The 25,324-nt window shown below is 38.2% G+C and overlaps 1 protein-coding gene across 5 annotated transcripts in view; it reads right to left on the reverse strand.

Moving 5' to 3' along the window:
• Window positions 1–195: 195 nt before the first annotated feature.
• The window catches only part of phka2 (phosphorylase kinase regulatory subunit alpha 2), a 56,310-nt gene continuing 31,181 nt past the window's right edge, over window positions 196–25,324 (reverse strand). For 2 of the 5 annotated variants that reach the window (XM_012957496.3, XM_012957495.3), the window contains exons 18-34: window positions 24,591–24,669; window positions 23,519–23,703; window positions 23,060–23,236; window positions 21,555–21,643; window positions 20,465–20,598; window positions 19,337–19,493; window positions 18,233–18,312; window positions 17,491–17,569; window positions 16,922–17,051; window positions 16,305–16,406; window positions 14,644–14,762; window positions 13,819–13,848; window positions 10,983–11,027; window positions 6,893–7,066; window positions 6,664–6,717; window positions 4,228–4,428; window positions 196–3,825 (exon numbers count right to left, since the gene is read on the reverse strand). In XM_012957496.3, coding sequence (XP_012812950.2) covers window positions 3,652–3,825; window positions 4,228–4,428; window positions 6,664–6,717; window positions 6,893–7,066; window positions 10,983–11,027; window positions 13,819–13,848; window positions 14,644–14,762; window positions 16,305–16,406; window positions 16,922–17,051; window positions 17,491–17,569; window positions 18,233–18,312; window positions 19,337–19,493; window positions 20,465–20,598; window positions 21,555–21,643; window positions 23,060–23,236; window positions 23,519–23,703; window positions 24,591–24,669 — 2,009 coding nt within the window. In that variant the 3' untranslated portion in view covers window positions 196–3,651. The remainder of the gene's footprint in view (window positions 3,826–4,227; window positions 4,429–6,663; window positions 6,718–6,892; window positions 7,067–10,982; window positions 11,028–13,818; window positions 13,849–14,643; window positions 14,763–16,304; window positions 16,407–16,921; window positions 17,052–17,490; window positions 17,570–18,232; window positions 18,313–19,336; window positions 19,494–20,464; window positions 20,599–21,554; window positions 21,644–23,059; window positions 23,237–23,518; window positions 23,704–24,590; window positions 24,670–25,324) is intronic. The other 3 variants (XM_004911663.4, XM_031896750.1, XM_012957497.3) reach the window with 3 other exon arrangements.

A 25,324-nucleotide genomic window follows, 5' to 3' on the forward strand; every position in this document is an offset into this window, starting at 1 on the left:
CACTTATGATCACAGGTGGCGCTGTATTCACAGGGCAGGCCCAGGACTCTGAAAAAGAAAACAGAACTGTGGCATTTCATCTAGCACAACCCCTCTTACCTCTGCATTCAAAATGTATCCTCTGCACCTGGACATATGTATATGTACGGCATATGGATGCACCCTAACAAAATATCTTTGTAAATAAACCATGTTATTAGTGCAATTTTCCTTTTATTTATGGATTTTTCCCCTTACATTGCCAGGAGAGGGAACAAAAATGTATTAGTTAAATCATTTGAAAAGACTTAATAATTAATATTTATTAAATACAGCAGCAATGATGTTTACTATTTACATCTCTTTGAAAAGCCAATAAATACCAGTTTCATAATTCATTGTGCAAATGTAAAACTATTCATTAAAAAGAAACAATTGAATAAACACATTCACTAATGATCTGCAGGCCAGTCTGAATAGTGCAGCAATGTACAGAATCTTCATGCACAATCTTGTGTCACTGTTATGTCCTACAGGACATCAAGCGTTGTATAACTTGGTCTGGTAAATACATTCTAATATGAGAGTAGGATCTGTGAATCATTTTAATGTGACTGCAGTATTCTCACTCCATAATTCTGGTCTTGGAAAGTAACCAAAGCCTTCAAAACGCTGAGCTAAGCTTTGGTACAGGCACAGGCATTTAAACATATACAGTATAATCTGAATAAGCTGACAGCAGCTAAGGACTATTTCTAACTAAATACATTTTAAACTGGCCATACACTAAAAGATCCACTCATTTGACAAGGTTGCCAAACAAGCACAACTTTCCCCACCTTTTGGGGAATGATATTGGATTGATCCAGTCGTTTAGCTCGAGGGCCACACAATCAGGATACAGATTTTTAACCCTGCCTGATCCACATCTGATCATTTTCAGTCAGATACGGGTTGGGAAGGCCCATTGGAGGGCCCCACTCATGGGCCAATATGGTGCCGACTGCAGCTTTTATCAGCCCGCATATGGCCACCTTTTTGATGTGAGTGGCAAATTGCTGCAAGAATTATGGGGATGTTGTCAAACTGCTCAATACAAATCTGAGGCATATGTGCATTTATACTGCATTAATATAAACACTTTATTATGATGAAAGCATCCCTTTAACAGAAGACTGTTCTATTCTATTTAAGACAGTACTGTATATTAGAATAACATATATACACACCCAAAAAAATGTCTGTGTTCCCTTAAACCCTGGATTAAAGCTGCTGCATTATGAAGGTGTAACTGTGTCCCTTCTAAATTGTTTCATAGCGTACATGAAGAAAGAATTGCACAGATCAGAACTAGAGTACACTTTAAAGTAGTCAGATCAGGAGTAGAGTCGTTTTAAAGCACCGGGAAACAAAAGAACTTAATTCCCCAGTGAACCAAGAAAATGTGCCTGGGAAAGTGTATTATTATGTGTGTTTATGGTGTGCGGGAACCTGTTATTTGCATACCAGAAAGGTCCATAAAATGACAATTAACTCCGGAGATGTTGTTTTCTGCAATAGAAGGTGTTGCTTCTCTCAATGAGCAGATAAAGATTTCAGCAGTGTGGCCCAGGTGTTTACAACAAAACCTGTGTCCATTTAATAACACAGTTATACAGATTAGCATCTAACCATTGCCACGGCAACTGTATGAGACAAAATGCTACTAAAATATAAACAGAAATATTTCCCATGAAAGGCACAGGGCACATTATTAGAAAGGGTAAACATTCTTTGAGTTCCATTCAGACTAAATAAAGCACTGTGGATTGTACAGGATATGTAACATTCACACAATATCTGTGAAACAAGACTGTTATTAATAAATATGCATCAGTTATATTAAATAGGTATCATGGACAAATATTTGATTTATGGGTTCAATAGATAATGGCTCAACTGTCTGTGCCAATCATTCTGATCCTACCAGAGACTTTAAAGTGATGCCTAATGGTCTCCTATGGCGCTCTGGGTAGAACTCTCCTTAACATCACATTATAGTGACAAATCAAGTCCTGTTTGTAAGACACTTTGTTCAAACGTTACTCGTTTCTAAAGCCTACGTTTCTGATTGAGGCCACATCATCAGACATGGTTGCTTTCACTCACAAACACAGTATTCAGATAAATAAGGTTTCCTGTGCAATATTGCATGTGCCAATATATTAATGTCAATATTTTAAAAATAAAGACAGTAAATATTAACAAGGATTTTGCATCATTAATGTGCAAAAAAAAACAGAATTTGTAACTTTTCCTATTTCATAAAAAGGCCTACTGTTGCCTTCATTTAAAAAAAAAGATAAAAAATAACTGGTTGTAAGTGAAGAGAATTTGGGATTTCCTTAGTGGGCAGAAAAGCTGTAAGACTGGTATGCACCGCCCACTGACATCACCAGCATTCCTATTATCACATCTACTTATTCTTATATAGAAAGTTGGACTGAGGATATGGCCCCTAGCATTTAATAACACAGTAGTACCCTTGGACCCCTGTATTCTATTACAGTGTGACAAAACTTTGTGGCCCTCAGCATTTAATGACAGATATAGTGTGGCATTTAGCCAATGCTGATCTGCCTCCCTGTGAGGTGCCACCCCACCAGGCATCCTCCAAATGCCATCCCCCAACAGAGATCATACATCATTTACATCAGTCCCTGCCCCAGTGGAGCTTGCAGTCTAAGGGCCCTATCACATTCAAACACGTACTGCCTATATATTTTCAGAGTGTGGGAGGAAACCAAAGGAAACCCACACAGACATGGGAAGAACTATCCATGCAGACAGTGCCTTGGCTGGAATTGAACTCAGGACCCCAGTGCTGCTAGGCAGAAATGATACCCACCCTGTGAGTCCCTGCTGTTGTCTTTTATTGCTACAGGTGTGGGATGCGTTATCCGGAAACCTGTTATCCAGAATGCTTAGAAATATGGAAAGACCATTTTCCATATACTCATTTTTAATTAAATAATCCACATTTTTTCCTGATTCCTTTTTTTTCTTTGTAATAATAAAACAGTACCTTGTACTTGATCCCACCTAAGGTATAAATAATCCTTATTGCAGGCAAAATAATCCTATTGGGTTTATTTAATGGTTAATTAATTTTTTAATAGATTTAAGGTAGGGAGATCCAAATTATGGAAAGACCTCTTATCCAGAAAAACACGGGTCCCGAACATTCTGGATAACAGACCCATACTTGATTGCCTTGTGTGATACAGTTTTCTAAAAAAATAAAAAGTGGCAAAAACAGCGCCCTCCGCATCCTGCACTGCTTTACTGTCCACACTCTCCTAAAATCTGACCATTAATTTAATTATTTAAATAACAGTTATATTGAATTTTGCTAACTATAATAAGATTTTTGGTAGATTTGTAATAATAAAATAAATAATTACAGTCATTTACCTTTCACACATTTTCAAGGAACAAAGAGTCCTTCTTACGTTAGAACTACAATATTTTGGGTCTCACTGTTTCTGCTAAAATCTCTCAGTTACTCACTTTTCAATTCACTTAAAGACACATATACTACATAAATAAAATTTCTTATAAAGTAAAATAAATAGGTACATTAGAATTTTAGAAAAAAATAATCTATATATCTGCCACTCTGGGTTATGCCTTCTACTGCATTGAACAGCTGGTATTTGGTAAGAAATCCTGTAAGCTGATGGCTACTGCTTTTGTTAGGTAAGTCATTGTGCCATAGGCTCCACTTGGAGCGCTGTCATAGAAGAAGTTGCAGATTCCCGTAGCTTGATCCAGGTCAAGGTAGAAATCTGCAGCACCGAGGGCTTTCTGTAAAATGAAAAATAAATTGCTTAAAAAATGTTGCTTTAAAAAGGTTGCCCTATACCATGAGAGTCGTTTTGGCATTGCTAGGCCTAAAGCCTGGAACAAGTGCCTACATTATTTGCTTAATGATCCAGGTATTATTAACCACTTCTAACTGAAGTTTATATTTTGCCAGATGTTCTTGTAGCTGGTGGAATGAACATATGCTCCTTCCCAGCACACAGGATGTAACATGGTGGCTACAACCTCAGTGTGCTGCTATTTCCTATATAGGGTAAAGGGGCAGATCTGACACTAATAGATCTTACATGCATTTCCTAGAATATTCTGTAGTGTCTTTGAGATAAACTGTGTTTATTGTTTTGTTGCATTAAAAAATATATGATTGCTCATATTGTGTAATACCTGGTCCTGAAGGAAGAGGTCATTGGCAGAGTGCACAATGCGGTCGACGTGGATAATGCTACCAAAGCTATCCACTTCCATGTCTGACACCAAGGTGAGCACATTTATAGCTTCCACTAGCAGCTGCCTGTATTCAGGCTGGGGAACATGATTCAGAACAGATTCCACATGGACAGCAAACTTGATCTCACAAGCAGTCATCTGCCACAATAAGAAATACATGTTTAACGATGTATATTAGCCACAGTTATAGCAATGCATAGAGACATAAACATAGGATAAATGTTTTATTGGCTGAATATACTCTTTTCAGAGAATCCCACATAGACACGAAAATCACCCGTGTCATCCACATGTTGGGCCAAATTGGGGTGATCTGATTGGTACTTGGGAGACCCATTGACTAAGTTCTGCATTTATGTGCTGATGTGCTTCTTATCCAACAGGTCTCAATAAACCCCAAAGAATGATCCAATTGTTGGCACTAGGTCCAACAATCACATTAGCCCAATCTGGCCCAGTATGTGGGTGGTTAAATCAAACCCAGATCCACTTGTTTTGTGACCTCACAAACCAGCAGATCTGCACTTCAGACAGGCCCTACCCTCACAGATGCACCTGTGTGTCCAGAGCAACAGAAAACAATCTGACCTATATTCTACAGTTCTATGCCAGAGGCCCAAAGTGAAAAGAACATATCATGGACACATTTATATTACTCAGGGCTTCGGTTGCTCTAAAACCAGACCTGTATATCTGCATTTATTATATATATATATATATATATATATATATATATATATAAAACAGCCAGCACCAAGGGTCTTTGTATTTCAAAAAATCTCTTGTGTATTATAATTGCATGTATAATTATAATATACAATTATAATACACAAGAGATTTTTTGAAATACAAAGACCCTTGGTGCTGGCTGTTTTATTTTGATATTTATGTGATATCCCGTGCACAGGGGCAGCTGCAGAGCAGCAGATTTTGGAGTGTGGTGCTGTCGTGTGGACTGTTTTATATATATATATATATATATATATATAGATAGATATATAGATAGATAGATAGATAGATAGATAGATATAGATAGATAGATATATATTGAAAGTGGGTCCGCACTACAAATATCCATGTTTATCAAAGTGCTCTACTCCATAAATTGGTAAATAATGGAATAAAGCACTTTGAGAAACACAGATATTTGGAGTGTGGACCCCTTTCATTGTATGTATTAGATTCTTTTAGTTCTGGGCCCCCATTTTTAAGGGAGTGCAGCTTTCACATTTTTTTAAAATAAATACATATAGCACCTCACTCCAAACTTGCTACCATGTAGCTGCCCCTGTGCACGGAATTCAATATATATCGAATAAAACACAACTAGCACCAAGCGTCTTGTGGTTCATATCAATATAAGTGTATTATAATTGCATGAACAACCGATGTTTCGGTCCCTTTTGGGACCTTTTTTAAGGTACCTGTACCTTGAAAAAGATCCCAAAACAGGCCGAAATGTCGGCTGTACATGCAATTATAATACACTTATATGGATGTGTTGTTGTGTTTTATTCGGTATATATATATATATGTATATGTATAGGCATATCATTTGCCAGATGCAGCAACATCAGGCCACTTTCTTGGCTGTCCTTGTTGTTGGCTGTAGGCGCTGTGGCCTCCTACTTTCTTATGGTACACTGCTGGGCAAGTTTGATTTGACGTGTGTAGTATTGCCGTGGCACTTGGACCTGTGGGCCCGCTCACTGCTACTCGGTAGTAATGGATGGCATTACACTTACACGGACCTCGGGGCATTATGTTTGTGACATACTAGGTCCAGTACTGCACGAAACATCTGAATAGGCTGAGCGCAACCACCTCATTTGATCCATGCATTTGGTGAGGAGATTTGGAAACGAGTATATGACACAAAGGTGGGTCTGTGTGACCATGTGCCCAACATTATCCTGATCATTCCCCACGTCTATAATGTATATTACTCTACTTATATTTTTGTGGTGCTTATACTTCACACTTTTTTGTTCTTTTATATATTCTTTTCACTTTTTTGTTTTGTTATGGTTGCCTAGCAACAACATTGGCACCCTTTTGGGCTTATAAACATTTGCATTTCACTGTGGTGTTGGTGTCCCTGACGAAAGTTCCAGTTAGGAACTGAAACGTTGGACTAAATAAAAACTTCTGATTATTTTTCTATACTTGCGACTTTTGTGTGAAAATCCTGTGTGTGCCATCATTCCATGCCTGTACTAACTTTTTTTGCACTGGCACCCAGGTATTATCTGTATTTTATGGTGTGCAGCTTCCCAGCAAACTGTATGTGTATATATACAGTATATATATATATGTGTGTGTGTGTGTTATAAATAAAAGTTTAAAATATCACACATGGTAAAATGTCATTACCTCTCGTGTGCTCGAGGAAGGAAGAACATACCCATCAATTGATAAACCATGGCACTAGGGGAGAAAAGTATGTATTAGGGGAAAACAGGCAAAAATATTAAATGCATTGAAAAGGAATTTTCAGTTTACAACTACACACTCCGACCTTACTGGCGACATAAATAGAAGATAGTACATTACATTAGCATAATCAATAAATGTGAGAGCGCACACATTTTCCAAGTTGTACCTTTTGCAAAACATTCCATACTCTCTGGTAGAATCCGACCGGTACGCGGTTTATAGCCCCATCAAGCCTTCTCCTTCTCAACCACTGACCTTGGTGGTCATCGAAAACAAGATGGGGTCCAACAAATCCCGTTGGGGAGAGAGTACCCGTGGGAGAAGAAGGGCTGCTGCATCTCTGAAACAAGAGAATTCAGTGCTATATGAACAATTTGACACTATCACTATAATTCAGGAAGCAATATAATCAACATTTTCCTGGGATTTAAAGGGGTGGTTTTTGTGTTTGCATGGTCACTACACAGTGTCATTATCTCCTGATGCATTACTCATCTGGTGTCTAATCTTGTGTGTACTAATCCACATTTTGCAAGACCTGTGCACCAAAGCACACTGGGAAATCCAATGTGGCAGGGACCTTAATCCTCTTGTCTCTTCAAAACTTAGGTCCATAGAACATTTAATGCAACTGTAGATTGTAAGCTCTCTTGGGCAGGGCCCTCTTCACCTCTTGTATCGGTTATTGATTGCTTTATATGTTACTCTGTATGTCCAATGTATGAAATCCACTTATTGTACAGCGCTGCGGAATATGTTGGCGCTTTATAAATAAATGTTAATAATAAAAATAATAATAACTGTACTTTGTATTTATTATTATAGTTTGTATTTAACTATTACAGTAACAACCCCCTGTTTGTTGTATTGATTTACTGTTCTACTGTACAGCACTATGTACATGCGTAAAGCTCATATAATGTTCATATAACAAATAATATATTTTGTTTTCCATACAAGGAAAGGAAATTATCTCCTCCAAACTACAGATATAGAAATCTCCAAATTTCAGGGAGGCCACAGAGTCAATTTGAAGCAAATAATTGTAATTTGTTTTTTCTGTAATAGAAACAGTACATTGTAGTTGATGGTAACTAAGCTGCGTGAATCCATATTGCAGGCAAAACACTCCTACTGGGTTTATTTAATGTTTAAATCATTTTTAGCATACTTAAGGCATGGCGATCCAAGATTCCCTTAGGTCTAAATATTCCAGATAACAGATCCCATACCTGTAGTGGATGTTTTCCAATTTGCACACATTTGCACATTTTTGTATATTAGAATTCCCCGGGCACCATGTGTCTCCTGGTGCCCCCTCCTTTGCCCATCATTAATGATCATGTAAAACTTGTGGTTTATGTTTCCTGAAGGCAAATCATTTCAGAGATGCAAAGAGGTGAGCTTGTCAGTGGCAGATACAACCCGCCCCCCCCCAGTAGTGGGTGCTTTGTGGGCAAAAGTCATGGCCCTTTGTTCCTGTCTTTTATATTCTGCCCTTCCACCCATTATAAATAAGCTCCATAGAATATGTTTATTCTGCTATTGTAGGAAAATGTATATTGTGTGTTACTAGAAAAAAAGTTATGGAAAAAACTGTGTACAGGTATGGAATCTGTTATCCAGAAACCCCTTATCAAAAAAGCTGCAAATTACAGCAAGGCCATCTCCCATAGACAATTAAAATTGATTCCTTTTTTCTCTGTAATAATAAAACAGTGCTGATGCCAACTAAGATATAATTAATCCTTATAGGAGGTAAAACCATCCTATTGGGCTTATTTAATGTTTAAATGTTTTTTTTACTAGATTTATGGAGGTCCAAATATACAGTTTATAATAAGCTTCAGCGCAGCCATGGGGCAGCTAGTCAAGCTGAAACTGGGCTACAGTCCCACATATATAACATAAGCTGTACAACATACAATGGGTTTAGCTCTTACACATAAAAACTCCATTCATGGCTATTTGAAGCTAAAAGGCCATTCAAGCCCCTTTAATGAACTACAGAATGAAAATATAATATATTACATTCGTTGCGCTGAATGAACAGACAAACTTTAAATTGAAAAATAAAACACAGGTCTGTTCATTTAAAGCTCAATTTCTAAATAAAAAATGCAGTTTTTTTAGTAGTTTCGCAATTGTCTCTGACCATATTTATGGGTCGCTGTTGTGCATGCAGGGGGAGAATAAAAGCAAAGTAATGGGGGCACAGCTCTCTATCCGACATTTAGAGCAAAAATTGAAATAAACCCAAATGTAGCATGAAAGGGCAATGTGTCTGCAAGAACATGAAAGCGCAAACTAAACCTCAAAGCTACATCTGTTTGTTTGATGTTTGTGACAGAAATGCCCAGTTCCTTTGCTCTTTATGTTCAGCATTTTACACCCTGCTCCGTTTCATTTCCAAATTTCTCTAACTTTTAACCCTTCCAGGGAAAGCATTACATAGTGCTTCAGTGCACATACAGCTCACAGCACACACCGCGGCAACACATTCTGCACAAATGGCAGATACTTGCTGGAAAACATGCAGATTACATTGCTACAGAACAAGATGTACCTGAAACTGTCAATAGAGACATGGCACAGGAAATTCCATGTTGTTTATTAAAGGAGAAGAAAATGTCAAATCACTGAGAGATACCACAGTTAGGTGCTGCTGAGTGAATCTCATTGCTTACCTTCTCTTCTTTAAAGAATTAACTTTTAGTATGATGTAGATATTGATATTCTGAGACAATTTAGAATTGGTCTTTTTTTATATACGTATATTTAGCATTTCTCCAGTTTAGTATTTCAGCTGCTATCTAGTTGGTAGGGTCTTATTTACCTTAGCAACTGGGCAGTGATTTAATTGAGAGACTAGAATATAAATAAGAGAGGATCTGAATAGAAAGAAAAGCAATACCATACCAAGTAACAATAACAATAAAACTGTAGCATCAGACAAAGTGACGTACCTACATTGCACACACAGCAACCCCCCCAGCGCAAAAAAATCTTTAAAGGGGCCCAGCATGTACTGCAACCGCTACCCTACCACTCCCACCCCCTGCTTGCTCTGAGGTAAGAAAACGGTGAGAAGGGCAATTTCTTTAAAGTTACAGAGAAGCAGACCCCGCGGTCAAGACCCCTCTCCTTCCGCAATTGTTATTAAAATATAATGCACTGTTGACCTGCACTGGTAAAACTGAGAAGAAAAGGCACAGGTTACATAGCAGATAACAAATACAATGGGGTTTTCTGCTATGTAACCTGTGCCTTTTCTCCTTTGTTTGCCTGAATGGCAAACACACCAGTTGTACCAGTGCAGGGTAACAGAATATTACATTGTTATTACTTTTACATTTTTTGTGTTACTGTTTCTCTAAAATGTAATTCACACCCCAAAATATTTCAAGACAATAATTTATTTACAAAACTGACTTTTAAATTTGTGACAGAGCACGCCACAACTGTAGAAGAAAATACACGAATCACATTCTACAGACCCTTTCTCATTCTTAGATACAAAGTTTTGTTCCCAAACACCCGCCTGGAAGCTTTAGCCCTTCCTGCATCTGCAGACATACACATTGCACACAGACAATGAGGGTTAAAGGTGAGGAATGTCCTTAAGACATTGTTCACAGGTAAGTGGCTGCCAGGGTTCTGTGCTGCTGGGAATAAACAAACTTGAGCTCTATAATAGCAGTCATTTACTTAAATCATTAAAAATACAAAAGCCATTAGAGACTTGAGAAAACTGCAGATGTTTGCCATGGGAAGGCTGCTAATGTTACTTACTGTAAGATAAAGTAAGAATGCTCTGGACCTTGGGATAAGATAAGGATCTTTTCATAATTTGGATCTCTGTACCCTAAATCTACTAAAAAATAGTTTAAACATTAAATGAACCCCATAAGATTGTTTTGTCTCCAATTAGGATTAATTATATGTTAGCATATAATTATGCTAAAAGGTACTGTTTTATAAATGGATTGAATGGAAAATGTCCTACCTCTAATTTGGAGCTTTCTAGATAATGGGTTTCCAGATAACGGATTCCATAAATGTACTGAGAAACAGCTACATATGATAAGGTTAAGGCAGCAAATAACATGTTATTCCTACTACTAAAAAGGATGTGAATGTCAAAAGCTGTGTATATATATAAATACATATATTCCATGACTGAAATATAAATGAGGTATTGGCAGAAAGAATGAAAGAAATAAAAGCATTAGCATGAAGCAAACATGGTGATTTACCGTAGACCTGGCGGAATGGATGCTGCTGGCGACAGAATGCCCAAACTACAACATGAAAATAAGGCATGTAAATGATAGAGGCAACTGCACATACATAAGAAAAGCAGGGACGGGATGAAATAGTCATTAAGGTCTAACGAGAAATAATTTTGCTAATAGTTCTAAAATCTGCTTTAGGGCTCTGGCACACGGGGAAATAAGTCACCCGCGACAAAACTCCCTGTTCGCGGGCAACTAATCTCCTCCTTGCGAGTCTTTTTCGGCGATTTCGGGAAATCGCGCCACCGCGTGTGCCATCCCGCCGGCGACTTACATGTTCGCCGGTGGGATGGCGGGTCATGGCAACTCGGGGAGATTAGTCGCCCGCGAACAGGGAGTTTTGTTGCGGGCGACTAATTTCCCCATGTGCCAGAGCCCTTAAACGTTAAGTCTCTACAGGAGTTAATTATGTGCTTTCATTAAGGGCTCTGGCACACGGGGAAATTAGTCGCCCGCGACAAAACCCCCTGTTCGCGGGTGACTAATCTCCCCGAGTTGCCATGACCCGCCATCCCACCGGCGAACATGTAAGTCGCCGGCGGGATGGCACACGCGGCGGCACGATTTCCCGAAATCGCCGAAAAAGACTCGCGAGGCCGCGTGTACCATTCCGCCGGCGACTTACATGTTCGCCGGTGGGATGGCGGGTCATGGCAACTCGGGGAGATTAGTTGCCCGCGAACAGGGAGTTTTGTCGCGGGCGACTAATTTCCCCGTGTGCCAGAGCCCTTAACCTCATTACAAAGTTAAAACAATCTCTTCTTGCTTTGTTTCCCTAATTCTATGAAGGTAATGCTGGCTCAGCTTCATGACTTTATCCTTTACTGCCCAGCCACAGACTTTCTTATCAACTTCCCTTCCAGTTTCTAGAGCTTTCCTCCATTGGCCATAGATAGATCATGGGTAGTTTTGAATCCCATTTTTGGTTATTAATAGTTGTATCTGTTTCCTTGTGCCCTCTGCTGGCCATAGATAGATTTTTAATATTCTTATGTCTCTTGATACCTAAGCTCCAACTCACTGTGCACCTATGAAGAAACAGGATATTTGCGCACCATTAAATATTCCTGATGCTTTACTTTCTGGATGATTATAATTTAATATTCACATATAAATGACAAACTTTGTATGTTTCACCAAAGAGCTCAGTGCCTAGAATGCACATTCCACCTGTCATTATGGGGGATAGCAATCGTTAATTACAGCGATTTCTACAAGCAATACTTGACTGTCCAACAATTATAGCCCAAGTTACACTGGTTTTTAAACTGCTCTTTCCCCTCACTTACATTCCCCAAGATCCTGTGTAATTGGCCGTAGGTAACTGTACCCTAAGGCTAAAATGCTTGAGAGCATTAAGCATTCCACAGGCAGCTATGACACAGCACGCAAAGTGTAAACAGACACAAACAGACATACAGAAATCTTAGCAGAATGCCCCAGAATTACATTACTGGTAGAAATAAAGGAATGTCTCACTGTTTCTGCCTTCCTCTATTATTTATTATATTATAATTATTATATTATTATTTTTATATCAACAAAGTCTGAACAGTCTAATACTGTTCAGCCATAGAGCCAGCTTACATGTTGATGGTGACATTAGCAGACCAAAATTTAGTGTGAACCAGGGCTGGAGGCTCATGTGTTATACATATCTTCCTCTACCTAATTTCAGTATAGTGATTCTGTAGCGAATGTACAATACATGCACCCCTGGGTGTCAAACAGTTGATGGCGTGTACCCAGGGCTTAGAGGAGCAATACAGCCACACCAGAGGAACCCACAGTTACGCTGTAGATCAATGGTGGATGTTTCCACTCTTTTCTACTTTAAGGCTACATTAATACAAATAAAGAAGCACTTGTAAACTTTTTTTCTGAGCTTTGCTAGCTCCTGACATTTCTCTGTGGTTTTAGCCAGGTCATGCCATGGGGCGAGGAGCTGAATGTAAATAATACCTTCTTGTGGAAGAACTGGCATCCAATGCTCAATGTGACCTCAAGGTGAAGTCTTACCAGGGATCAAAAGGCAATATTACGATTTAATCCCTCAATAAATAAAGTGAATAATATACAGAGACACTGCAAAGTTTGTTATCCTCAACTGACCCCAATGATCCTTCTCATTTAGGGGCCCCAGCCCATTTCCACTAGTATATACCTAGCATTCATATTATTATTTGGTGCATAAGCTTTTGAATTTATCAACACTGAATCCTATCTGCCAGCTTGTATACCAGCCCCCCGATTTAATCAAATCACTCTGCAAAGCTGAATGGAATCTATAGCCCTTGCCCCACACAGAGTAAATCTACATTAACCAGAATTCCCTTTACAAGTCATAATCCACCTTGGCTCATATGTCCATGGGCAAAACACTAAAACCTTTAAATTGGCACTGTGGGAATAAATGTAATAAAATCACAAACTTGGAACCTATAATTATTATGCTAAGGTAAAAAACTACTGCATTGCAATTTGGCTATTGTCTGACAACCGCAGCTTTAGGAGCTTTGGTGCCATGTATTTAAGTAGCCCAGAAATGCCTAAAAGTGCTCAGAGTGCCATGACCCTTAGAGTTCTGAAATTGCACAGCTGCATGAAGTAATTACATGAGAAGGAATGAAAGCGTGGTGCTGTTGTTTCATAGTTCCCACTACTGTCACTGTCACTTTATATACTACATATCAGGAGAAACAAACTGTCATTGCAAGATATTAGTAAGGAAAGGAATGTGTTATGTCTAGAAGAAGAAGCTAAAGCAAAGAAAAATTTAAATGATATGTTGTGTCACCTGATCATCTTGGCTAAACCTCCTATCCATCTGAAACAAAAATAAATCATAATTTGGATTAAACAAAACAAAAATGAATAGGCAGATGGAATTTACTATCATGTAACAAAGGGAGAGATGGTGAGCACTGAAGATATGGATTTGAGTTGAATAACAGGCTGAATTCTCCCTATTTCAGCTGGCTTCTGCTGCATTGTTTCAGGAAGCAGAAACATCAGTGCAAAGAGTATAAATATACAGATAGATACTGATTTCAGCAACATATATATATACAGATATTGCTTTTAGTAAGTCATTACATATAATAAATATGTAAAATGTAATTATAAGAATATTTTTCTCTTTCTCTCTCTCTCTCTCTATATATATATATATATATATATATAAACTATTAAAAACATTTTTGGAATTACATTTCCTTTCATTATGCAGATGTTCAGATACAAAGTGCTGCCTGCACTGCTATTATGCTGGGCCCATTATGTGTGGGTCGCAGGGCTGTAGCTCCTCTTTGGACTCACCTTGCCGGTGAGTCAGATGGGAGATGTAAAAAGCAAAACTGATATTAGAGGCTATTTCCTGAGACCTGAGACAACCATAGATTAGCATAAGCTATACATAACATAACATTTCAGCTCATGCACTTTTCAGCCAGATTACTATTTTGGACAGTGGCCAAGTACTCTAAATCAATCCATTTTTCTTTCGAAATCTCTGGCAATCCATGGCCCCATGGGGGGGCTGATATCAACAAAACACAAAATGGCAGCCATTTCCCAGTGTCCAACTAAAGGGAAACTGATGGGAAAACAGCTTGAGACTCACTTGTTTCATTTCATTCCTGAGCTTGTTGATGCCGCTCCTTTCTGTTTTCGTTGCTCCTGTGTGTCCCATTTCGTGGATAGATATAGCGGGGCTAGTGGCCGATGATTCAATTGGACGCACTTTGAAAACAGAAGGACAAGTCATGGAAATTTATTGGTATCATTTTGACCCTTTCATAATGTTTTATTGCTAAATATGCAACTGCTAGGCTGAGAAAATCTTCTTTACATGCCCTTTATGGCACACATAGGTTCTATATCCACAGTCCTCTTATGAAAACTGCATCAATCAAAATGTTCAGGTCTTATAACAGCCCCTGCACACTTATCTAAAGGGGAAACACGTTGTTGATGGCGACCATTTTTATTAATATCACGCAAACAATTCCTGCTAACTGGGAGATTTATCAGTCTCTCAAGAGACTCAGTTACAAAGCACAAAAGTTATACCAGTGCTAGAGGTGTGTTAACCAGAAGGATTTCACTTTGAAAAAGGAGTGCTGCAGGTCTCTGTATTTGCAAATGGCAGATAAGCCTGTATTACACAGTGCTTTTACCATTAGGATGAATAGGAATGCTTGGGCATATTGATTCTAAAATGTGCATAATGATATTTTCTCAGACCTGCCAGTCTTAGACTTAGCAATACAAAGGTAGTTTTATAATCATTTGCTGATAAGGGGGTAATATAGCTGCCTGGGTGCTGCATAGCTGTTACATTTACTATACTTAGTAGGTCATTTCTTCTCTGGTTGCCCCAAGGCTAATAAAGTGTCATAACTATAGAGGAAGCAGACCCCCATGGTTGTGGGGGGGGCCTGGGCGCAGGTTCTGAATCCTAGCTGTATAGACATCCGCCCGCCACTCTCCTACCTGAGAGCAGGCAAGTGGGGCGAGCGAAACACAACCAGACAGGTGGGCAGAGTGAAGCATCAGGACCCTCCGAAGATTTTTGTAGCAGGGAAGTCTGGTGCCATGTAGTTATGTCACTGAAGCTAATGGCACACGGCTGAGCATAATTTGGAGAGTAGTAGTCAGCATATCTTTAGCTGGCAGAAACCACCGGATATTGTACTTTCTTACTGCCATTTACTTTAATGCCAACTATCAGTCTCTGAGCAAATGGGATGAATTTCACCCTGAAAATGATTGTGTTCTTTTTTGGGGAGAAATCCATTGGCCCAAGAATAATGAGTTTGCAGAGCACAGGTTTTCTCATTGCCAATATATAATTTTTAATAAAATGAAAAATGTTTTTTTCATCTGTTCATGCCCAGATATGAAGGGCTTAAATACAGAGGAAGCAAACCCTGCAGTTGTAGAGGGGCCCAGGAGTGCAGAGAGCCCAGTAAGGGGCTAATTAATGAGCAATTCCAATATATCTTGGTAAAATAGGTCAACTTACCAATAGTTTGGGGACCTAAATTAAATTTGCTGTGGGGCCCAGTAAGTAAGACCCAGTACTGGGTCCCCACCATGTCATCTCTAAAGTGGCCCTTATACATTTACAGTTTCTAACGAGTCTCTCGTGTATTTTCATGATGATTTAGAAATAAACAACCAATGCAAATACTCTGATTGCATGTGTATGGAAGGATAACTCTAAATTAATTCACCTGATGCTAGCCAGGTTAAAAGTAAGAGAATGTATTAACCACTTACTGCTTCGTTCTACGCCAAACTCTTTACCACTCAGGATATGGTGAAGTAGGTTCTTCATATCAAAAGGGCTGAGGCTCATCAAACTTTCTGAAGCTTCTTCACCTGAAAATATAACATTTCCCAAAACATGAGCTTTTATTTGGCACAAACAGATCTCTGCAATTTACTAGGTGGGAAAATAATCTAAGCATGCTTTAGTTCTTTACCCCTCCAAGCCAAAATTGAGAACAGCTTTTTTATTTTGCATCTTCCTCTAGACCAGCAGTTCTCAGTCTGTGGGGCTGGCTTTCCCCCCTAGGGTGGCCTGGAGCAACTGCAGGGGGGGGTCTCACTACGAAGACTTCTTATTGAGAATTCGGGAGAATATCTATCAGCTCTCCTAGTTACACCTGTAAGCCCAGCGTGAACATCATTTAGGGTGAGATTTGGGGTGAATATTTATTTGCTGCACTATATAAAGCTGTGTTTTTCTAAATCAGTAACCTTGTTGGGAACTAGGAGAGGTTCTGACCAAATGTTAAACCAGAAACTCCCTACACTATATATTATTCATATGATATCCAAATATATTATTCTTTCAATATTAATTACAGTTAGGTAAATACAAACTTCCTTACCAGAGCAGTTTAGGCTGCGTGCAAGTTCAGTTGCCATCACCTGCATTATGAGTCCAATCCGCAGCCTCAGCATCTCTCCAAAGAGACTTGGCTGAGATCTGACATACATAGCCAGATAAAGCATTATTTCCTAGGAAGGATAATGTTAATGTATAAAATCTGTTCTTATAAAAAACAATATCAGGGACCTGTGCCCAAACACAAAATAAGCCTAATTTATCATATAAGTTTAACTAGAACGGATGTAAAATTGGAGTGTGTTCCCCAAAGACACTTGACTTGAACATGCTCCCAGCAACAGCTTGGCCACTAATACCAGTTTTAATGGCGCTAGCTGGAATGATGTGAGTGGTGAAGTGTTTGGTGTGTGCTGTAAAACTTGATGTTACATTGTGAAAATAATTTTATTCCTAAATGAGGCTTTATGTTGAATTTGGAGCCTTTTGGCGTAGACAACAATATATATGTTTCATTAGTCTGTAATGTAATGTAATCTAGCCTGTTTTTTAGACAACTTTGAGCTTGGGTTTTATTCTGCTGAGGCAGCATAGCATGTAGCATGATCATACCTGTGTAAGTACAGCAATGCTAATATCTTGTCCACTCGCTTCATAAATCAGGGCTGCCAGCTGTTCCGGAGGAAGGGGTCTGTGACAAATGACATTGAGAGAGACACCACACATAAAATATCTTTCAGCAGCCATAATTGTTATTGACATTATCATTCATTTTATTGCAGGGCAAACTATATTTACATGTAATGTACAGGGTTTAGATTTTATTTGCTACCATTATGCCGACAGTACAGAATGTCACCATGTTGTATGCGAAGTACATTCCTTGCCTGCATATTTTTATGGTACAATGGAAAGTGAGCCGTCTTGCTGACTTGCCATGGCTGGCAAAGGTCAACAAAACTTCTCTAGTACATATTAAAAGATGATGCCATTACATTTATTATTGCTGTTAAATGCAAAACTGCTTAGCAGCTTCCATTCAAAACAACATACAGTAGAACCCAATTTTACATACCCAGATGTAATGTTTTCTTGGAACTTAACTTTTATTCCCCGAACTTTACATTTTACCGGAATGTATGCCGTTGTGACATCATCCCTGTGAAATATAAAATCAGGGTTCTACTGTATAGCATAACTGCAAATGAGCAAAGAATGAGCGCTTAAATAACTATTCTCTTTCCTGTCTTTCTAAACAAATTCCTCTCCAATTTCAGGTGCAGATGACGGCATGTCGTCCCTTAATTTGTGCAGCCCTATGCCCAGGCCTGACAACCTATGTAGAAGAACTTACGCTGTGATGGTTTTCTCTCGGGGTTCCGGGGGAAGGCCAACAGTAAGCTGCTTATGGTGCGACAAGATGTCAGTACAAGCCTGAATGAAAAATAACAAACACTGTTTTAAATGTTTTCAAGAAAATCTATGAAGCAGAATATACACTATTTAAAAACAACTATTGGGACATGTTTAAAGGCAGATAAGTATTCATAAACCTGGGCAAGAGATATTCTAATTGTGGTATATGTTGCTGTCAGCTATTAACCTACCATACAACCTCCCATAGCTATCCTGTGGTGTAATAATGCCATTATAGAAAGCCAGTAAATGCAAGGCAAGTGGCACAGAAACCAAGGCTGAAAATGATTGGGTTTGTGGCTTGGAAAAAGTGTCCAGTAATTAAATACTTCAAGCTAAAAAGAAGCCCTTAGGCTTATGGTATACATTGTTTTTCCAACTGGCACATTTCCACCGTATATTTGTCAGGACCTACCATACAACCTCCCATAGCTATCCTGTGGTGTAATAATGCCATTATAGAAAGCCAGTAAATGCAAGGCAAGTGGCACAGAAACCAAGGCTGAAAATGATTGGGTTTGTGGCTTGGAAAAAGTGTCCAGTAATTAAATACTTCAAGCTAAAAAGAAGCCCTTAGGCTTATGGTATACATTGTTTTTCCAACTGGCACATTTCCACCGTATATTTGTCAGGACTGTAAGCCACCTGTCACTACACACATGGGGCAGATTTTAGCCCAAAAATACACAGTTCTGCACTTACAGGAGAAAATTCAGTGACAAGCAGATTACAGACCAGTCAATGCCCACACATATAGGGTGCAAGAAGGCCCATGTATTTATATAACTAAAATGTAGTAGAAAAAATTACTTTAATTATGGTCATGCACACCTCACAATGCAATCCAGAAATTGTGTTCTCTTAGCTTTTAGTTATAAATAGATTTGGGGACTACTTAGCCAGCAAAAACAATGGTTTATGGTAGTGTTATTAATAGGAAAAAAAGCTAAAAATAATTAGGATTTTTTTTTCCAGAAAAGGCAGAAATCCTATTAATGGCTTAAATGAAAAGGCTGACACCCTACAGGATTAGGCACTATACCTCAGCAAGGACCTCCACTCTCTTTTTCAGAAGGCCAGAGATGTAACGGATCAAACCCCATTCCCGATTGAGTCCTGCCTTGCTATATAACTCATTTAGCAGCAAATGTACCGACACACCACACTGTCCATTCAGCCCTGTATCCCAGTCCAGTCCTCTGTTAAAAAAAAATGAAATATGAATATGATTATGAATAATTATGATTTTCTACAATACAATAGAATGCAACTATATCATAGTGTTTCCACCTGTAGTGCATATAGATTTATATTGACCAAACTTCAAAGAAGTAGTGACCGCAGGAGCGATGGTTACAAGCAAACTGACATACATTAAATGCAAATAGAATATGGCAGAGGTTTCACCCAATGGAAACTATCTGCTGTAAACAGGTGGCACCTTCTACAATAATATAAACATGATGCATGTATGATGGCAATTAAAGAAGATAAAACCCTCATATCTACTAATCAATGAATACAGTGTACTCAGCCATAATGGTTTGATAAATAGGGGTTGCAATACATATGATTTGCTTAGAATATGCAGAAGTTCATATTTATTCTGATTTGTCTTGTATGTTAAAAACTGAAAATTGTATGAACTGTATAATAAAGCCAGTTGACAAATTAACTGATCACAAACACACAATAGTCAATGCTGAGTCTAAAATAGATATAGTTATTTTTCTTTGATAATCCTATTCGATTGTCCAAATAACACTGATGAATAGAAGATGGACAAAAGTGCAAGACCTATTATTATATGGATCTGCTGATCTCACACCCATGCACCAACTGGACCAAATAGTTTGTCTTGCCTGACTGACTGATATCAGATGGGACTTCGGGATGGTCCTTAGAAAATGTCCCTCAAGATAACAATAAATGCACAAATTGTCAGACGGGAATCCCAGAAACATAAAGTGCTTTATGCTTCTTGGACTAGTTGCAATTGGTTGAATTCTGTGGTGCTTATAGTGCTTCTTATGTATCCAACAAATATTTGGAAGTTAGCTAAACTGGGCACCAAGTGGTTTCATCACACTTCATAACCAAAAGTAAGCTCCACCCACACAGACTACACCAACATGCAGTAGCAAGCACACAATGTATAAGACAAACTCACTTTATCACACACAGTATATAAAGAATATCGGCTTGGTCTTGAAGAGTTGGGCATTCCTTGAGTTTATCCAGCAGCTTGTGGCAGTCAATATCCCCATGGGCATCTTTTGGTAAATTTAATTCAGTTTCATGATTCTGTGAATCAAAGAAAAAAACATCTAAAAAAATGATTTTAAAATATGTTAGGTTTGTGCTTGTTCCCTTTATAGACCAGTAGCAAACCAATTGTCCTTGTGTAGGAAATGCTCTTTGGGTTAAAATTTACATCATAATATAGGCCTGATTTATTAATTGCACTACAGTCTCTCTTTTCATTTGGATACAGAGCAACGTAGCCTAGATGTAGTCACCACAATTTTACCCCCATCAGTACATTAAACCTCTTTAAGCATTCCTGTCAATTGTCTAGTACACAGAGTATGTATTTGGTCTCAGTCAAAGGGATTGGTCACCTATAAGTAAACTTTGAGAATGATATAGAATGCTCTATTTCTAGGAACTCTGCAATTGGTTTTCATTATTTATTTATTTTTGTACAGCTTTTGAATTATTTGCCTTATTCTTCTGCCTATTTCCAGCTTTTGAATAGGGGTCACTGACCCCAGCTGCCAAAAACTATTACTCTGTGAGGCTACAGTTTTACATATCTTTCTATGCAGGCCCTCTCTTGTTCAAACCACTGACTGGTTTCTAGGGTAAATAGGACTCTAGCAACCAGATAGCTGCTGAAATACCAGTCTTGGAGAGCTGATAAACAAAAGGCTAAATAACTAAGAAAAAAACCCATAAAAAATAAAAAACTAAGACCAACTGCAAATTCTCTCAGAATATCAATGTCTATATTATATTAAAAGTTAATTTAAAAGTGAAATACCCCTTTAAAGACAATACCAGTGGACTATACTGTATAGTCCTACATGTATTAAGCCATTTAAGATACGGAGAAGGGTTGAGCTTGCTGAACAGTTGCCTTTTTCACATCTCAAACTATGTAGCTTTGCCATCATTTTCTATATTTATCTCTCTCTTGTGTCACTGTTTCTCATCTAAGGCTTTCCATGTGGATCTCACAGACACTGTTCCTATATTACCTGGTGTTTGTGTAGTTGTGGGACCTCTAACAGATTTAAAGATCTCCGATGAGCACTCAGATTTTTAGCAGGAAGAAATAGGGAGGAATCTGAAACAAAGACACAATAAATAGTTATAATACTGACAAATATACCAATGTAGCAGGCATAATGTTTTCAGGCTGTATTTAGAAGGTATGATGTTTCTGTTACAGCTACACATTTGAGATAAAGCATTTTAAGAATGCAGACTGGCACCCACAAGGAACATGGGGCCAGGTGTTGTTGCAGGGTTCTCCCGAGATATCTTGTTACACTGTGAGACAACCCATGGAGTTGGGCTTTTTGCTGGCTTCTGATTATTGGATATTTGAATACTGGTATTTAGTATACAGGTATTTTTAATTAAAAAAATTATGCTTAGAATAAATGATACCGAATTTCAAAAATGTAGACTAAGCAAGTAAAATGTATTAATTAAGTCACATTATAATATAATAAAATGTCTGTTTGTTATTTCACTTTCCCATGCCTCAACTTCAGCAGAATGTCGGCATCGGCTAGGTAAGCCCTGCGAGAGAGTTGTTTTTCTCTGACTGATGAATCAAGATGAACTGTTACCGAACCTTTTTATTTCACAATATTTCTACTGCCAGCCAATCATAACTACACTTTTATCATATGTCTACTCTTTATTAACTGTATACAGCTGTTTTAGTCTTGTTGCCCTCTTCCATCATACCCTGTGTTTTTTAGCTTTTCCCTGGCCTATAAGTTATCAACTGTATACAGATTTCATCATAACCCTCCACAACGCATTTTTTCATGTCTCTTGATTTAAAGCCAAATGTTGGTCAGTGTGCTTTTCTGATGCAAAATGTTTTCTTGGTTCTTGTGGTATCACAGTTGCTTGATATGCAGTACAACATCCTGCTAACTCAGGCCGCACGGTGATGCAAACAACCAGCCTTGGTGTCACAATTGCACTGTGAGTGATATTATTCCATTTCAGCTAAATATTGAATGGGATTCTGCAGGCAGTTAAAACACACATGGGGGGATTTTAGGCCACAATCCACCATTGGATCCAAATCAGATCTCTTATGTGACAGAAAGAAGCTTTTATAAACCAAATTATATAAAAGAATTCAGTTATTTCATTACAGTATGCCTTCAAAGATTTACAAATATTTTTAGCATTAATAATATATATGTTGCATATAACTACATATATACTACAGACTAAGCTGGCCACGCACAAACTGACAAAAGTACACAGTTTTATACAATTTTCATACAAAATCTGAGGCACCCCCTCTTTACTTTGCTGTTCCAAATGTTTATACTGTTAGCCCAGACAAGCAAAACAACAGATTAGTGACCACAACCAGCATAACTCCCAGTGTTGTTTCTGTCCATTTTTTCCCATGGGCTGACTGTTTGGAAACCATAGGGGAGCGACCACTGTATGGCTACCTTATTAGTTTTAAGTGGATTACTGGGTGTCATAGTTCTGTTATACTTACTTGGTACATCCAGGCCTTTAGATTTAGCCATTATCGATAGAATATCCCGGGTGGAATGGAGTGTGCTGAAGGCATGGTATGTGCCGGAGTGACTGGAGATAGGAGGGAGGTAAGATGTTGAAGCCATGCTTTGCTGCAGTTGATTTATATACTGATCAAGCTCATCCTGAACTTCCTCTGAAAAGAATAACCCAAAACCCTTAGTTGCCAACTGGGAATAATCTCTTTGATTATGCCTGTTAAAAATCCCACCTGATAAGCATTGTAATTGATGATACAGGCCATCTCTGAATAATACCTTCCACAAGCAACTAGTATTAAGTAATATAATATAAGATAGACATGTAGATAATGTAAGTTACATATATGATAGCTGATAGAAGACAGATAGATAGATAGATAGATAGATAGATAGATAGATAGATAGACAGACTACATCAACATCTAAATAAACCTCACCTTTAGTTATATTACCTTTCTCACACTCTGTATTCGAAAATAACTCCACTTCATAGTCATTGACGGGACTATAACATTCGTCATCTACATCATCAAAAAGCTTTCCATCACAGTCAGAATCCAGAAAACTTAGATGAGTGTAGAAAGATGTAGTAAGAAAATCTGATAACTTTCCAAGCTTCACCCTATGAAGAAAATATCATTCATAATATTAATAATTGCATCAATAAATGAACATTTATACACTATTTAATCTTTGCAATAATAATAATAATGACTACTGTAGTTAATTCCACACTGATTTTTTGTGTTATTCTGAGTCACTATGCCACTGGCTGTCTGTGTTTCTATAAGGTTTATGAATGCCAGAGATGTCCAACCTCAGAGTACGTACTAAAGTTTTATCCTACATGCAAAGAGATCAGGAGGTGCTGATATTTTACTATGCCTACTATTAAAGACCACTGTCCCTTTAGGAAGTGAAAGGGATATGCTTTTCTGGAAGTGATTGAGATACAAGCTTTTCTTCTGTCTCTACCTGAGAGTGGCACACAGGACATACTGACAGGCACTGTCTGGAAAACATTAGAAGTGGTGACAGATAAACGGGGCTCTTTGCCCCCTGCTGTTTGTATTGGTGGAGAGATGTTGCTCAATGCCTTATAATATGCTCAAAACTCTTGCTCTGGGTGCACATAGCTGTTACCATGGGCACATACAATTTTTTTGAGCACTGCACAGCCATACTAATCACACACAGAGCACAGTGTCAGTGCACCTAAACAAATACAGCCGACACCAAAAAAGACACACTTTGAATCGTCCCCTTGGACACAGAAAAGCACAGAAAGCCAAGTACTTTCGGCTTAAGACTTGTAAGAAGTTGTGTATGTAAACAATTAATACTGTAGTCATAAGGCTTTCTGATTTCCTCATTACCCTTCATCCTGCAGTATAAAGAACTGTCTTGTTAAAGGATTCAATTTTTTTTATAGTCTAGCCATTGTAACTGGGATCTAAATTGTGGATTTCTTGACTAATTTCAGCCAGGTTGTTACTACTGTATGTTTACCTTGCGCCACCAAAATATCCATCTTCCATCTTTCTAATTGTAGAAAGAATAGCAGGATCAATATCAGAGCCATCTTCATCTAAAAAAACAGAAAAGGAAAATATGGAGAAAACCTGTATATGTTACAGTATATCAGGAGGGGGTTAAGTAAATTAGAGGCAGATAGGGGATGTTCTTTTTTCCCATAAAAACAATCAGTGCACCAGAGGTCACTCCTTTAGATCAGAGAAACGGAGCTTCCATTTGAAGCAGCGTAGGTGGGTTTTCACGGTGAGGGCAGTGAGGTTGGGGAATGCCCTTCCTAGTGATGGGGTAATGGCAGATTTTGTTAATGCCTATAAGAGGGGCCTGGATGAGTTCTTGAACAAGCATAGTATCCAAGGCTATTGTGATACTAATATCTACAGTTAGTATTGATGCTGGTATATATATAGTTTATGTATGTGAGTGTATAGATAGGTCAGTATAGGTGTGTGTGTGCTGGGTTTACTTGGAAATGTAAAACTTGATGGACTCTGGTCTTTTTTCAAACCAACTTAACTAAAATATGTAAATATGTAACTATGTTATTCTTGCTAGCTGAGGATGTAAATGCTCAGAAATGATTCTTAATTATTTTTTAATACAGATTAACTTGTATTAGTTAAAGCAGAATTATAAGCATTGCTTAGTACAATGTACAGTAGGAAAATGCCATAAAATGGCATAATAATATATTTGGGGTTTAAGTTGGT

Source organism: Xenopus tropicalis, chromosome 2, assembly GCF_000004195.4.
Source record: "Xenopus tropicalis strain Nigerian chromosome 2, UCB_Xtro_10.0, whole genome shotgun sequence".
Taxonomy (NCBI): Eukaryota; Metazoa; Chordata; class Amphibia; order Anura; family Pipidae; genus Xenopus; species Xenopus tropicalis.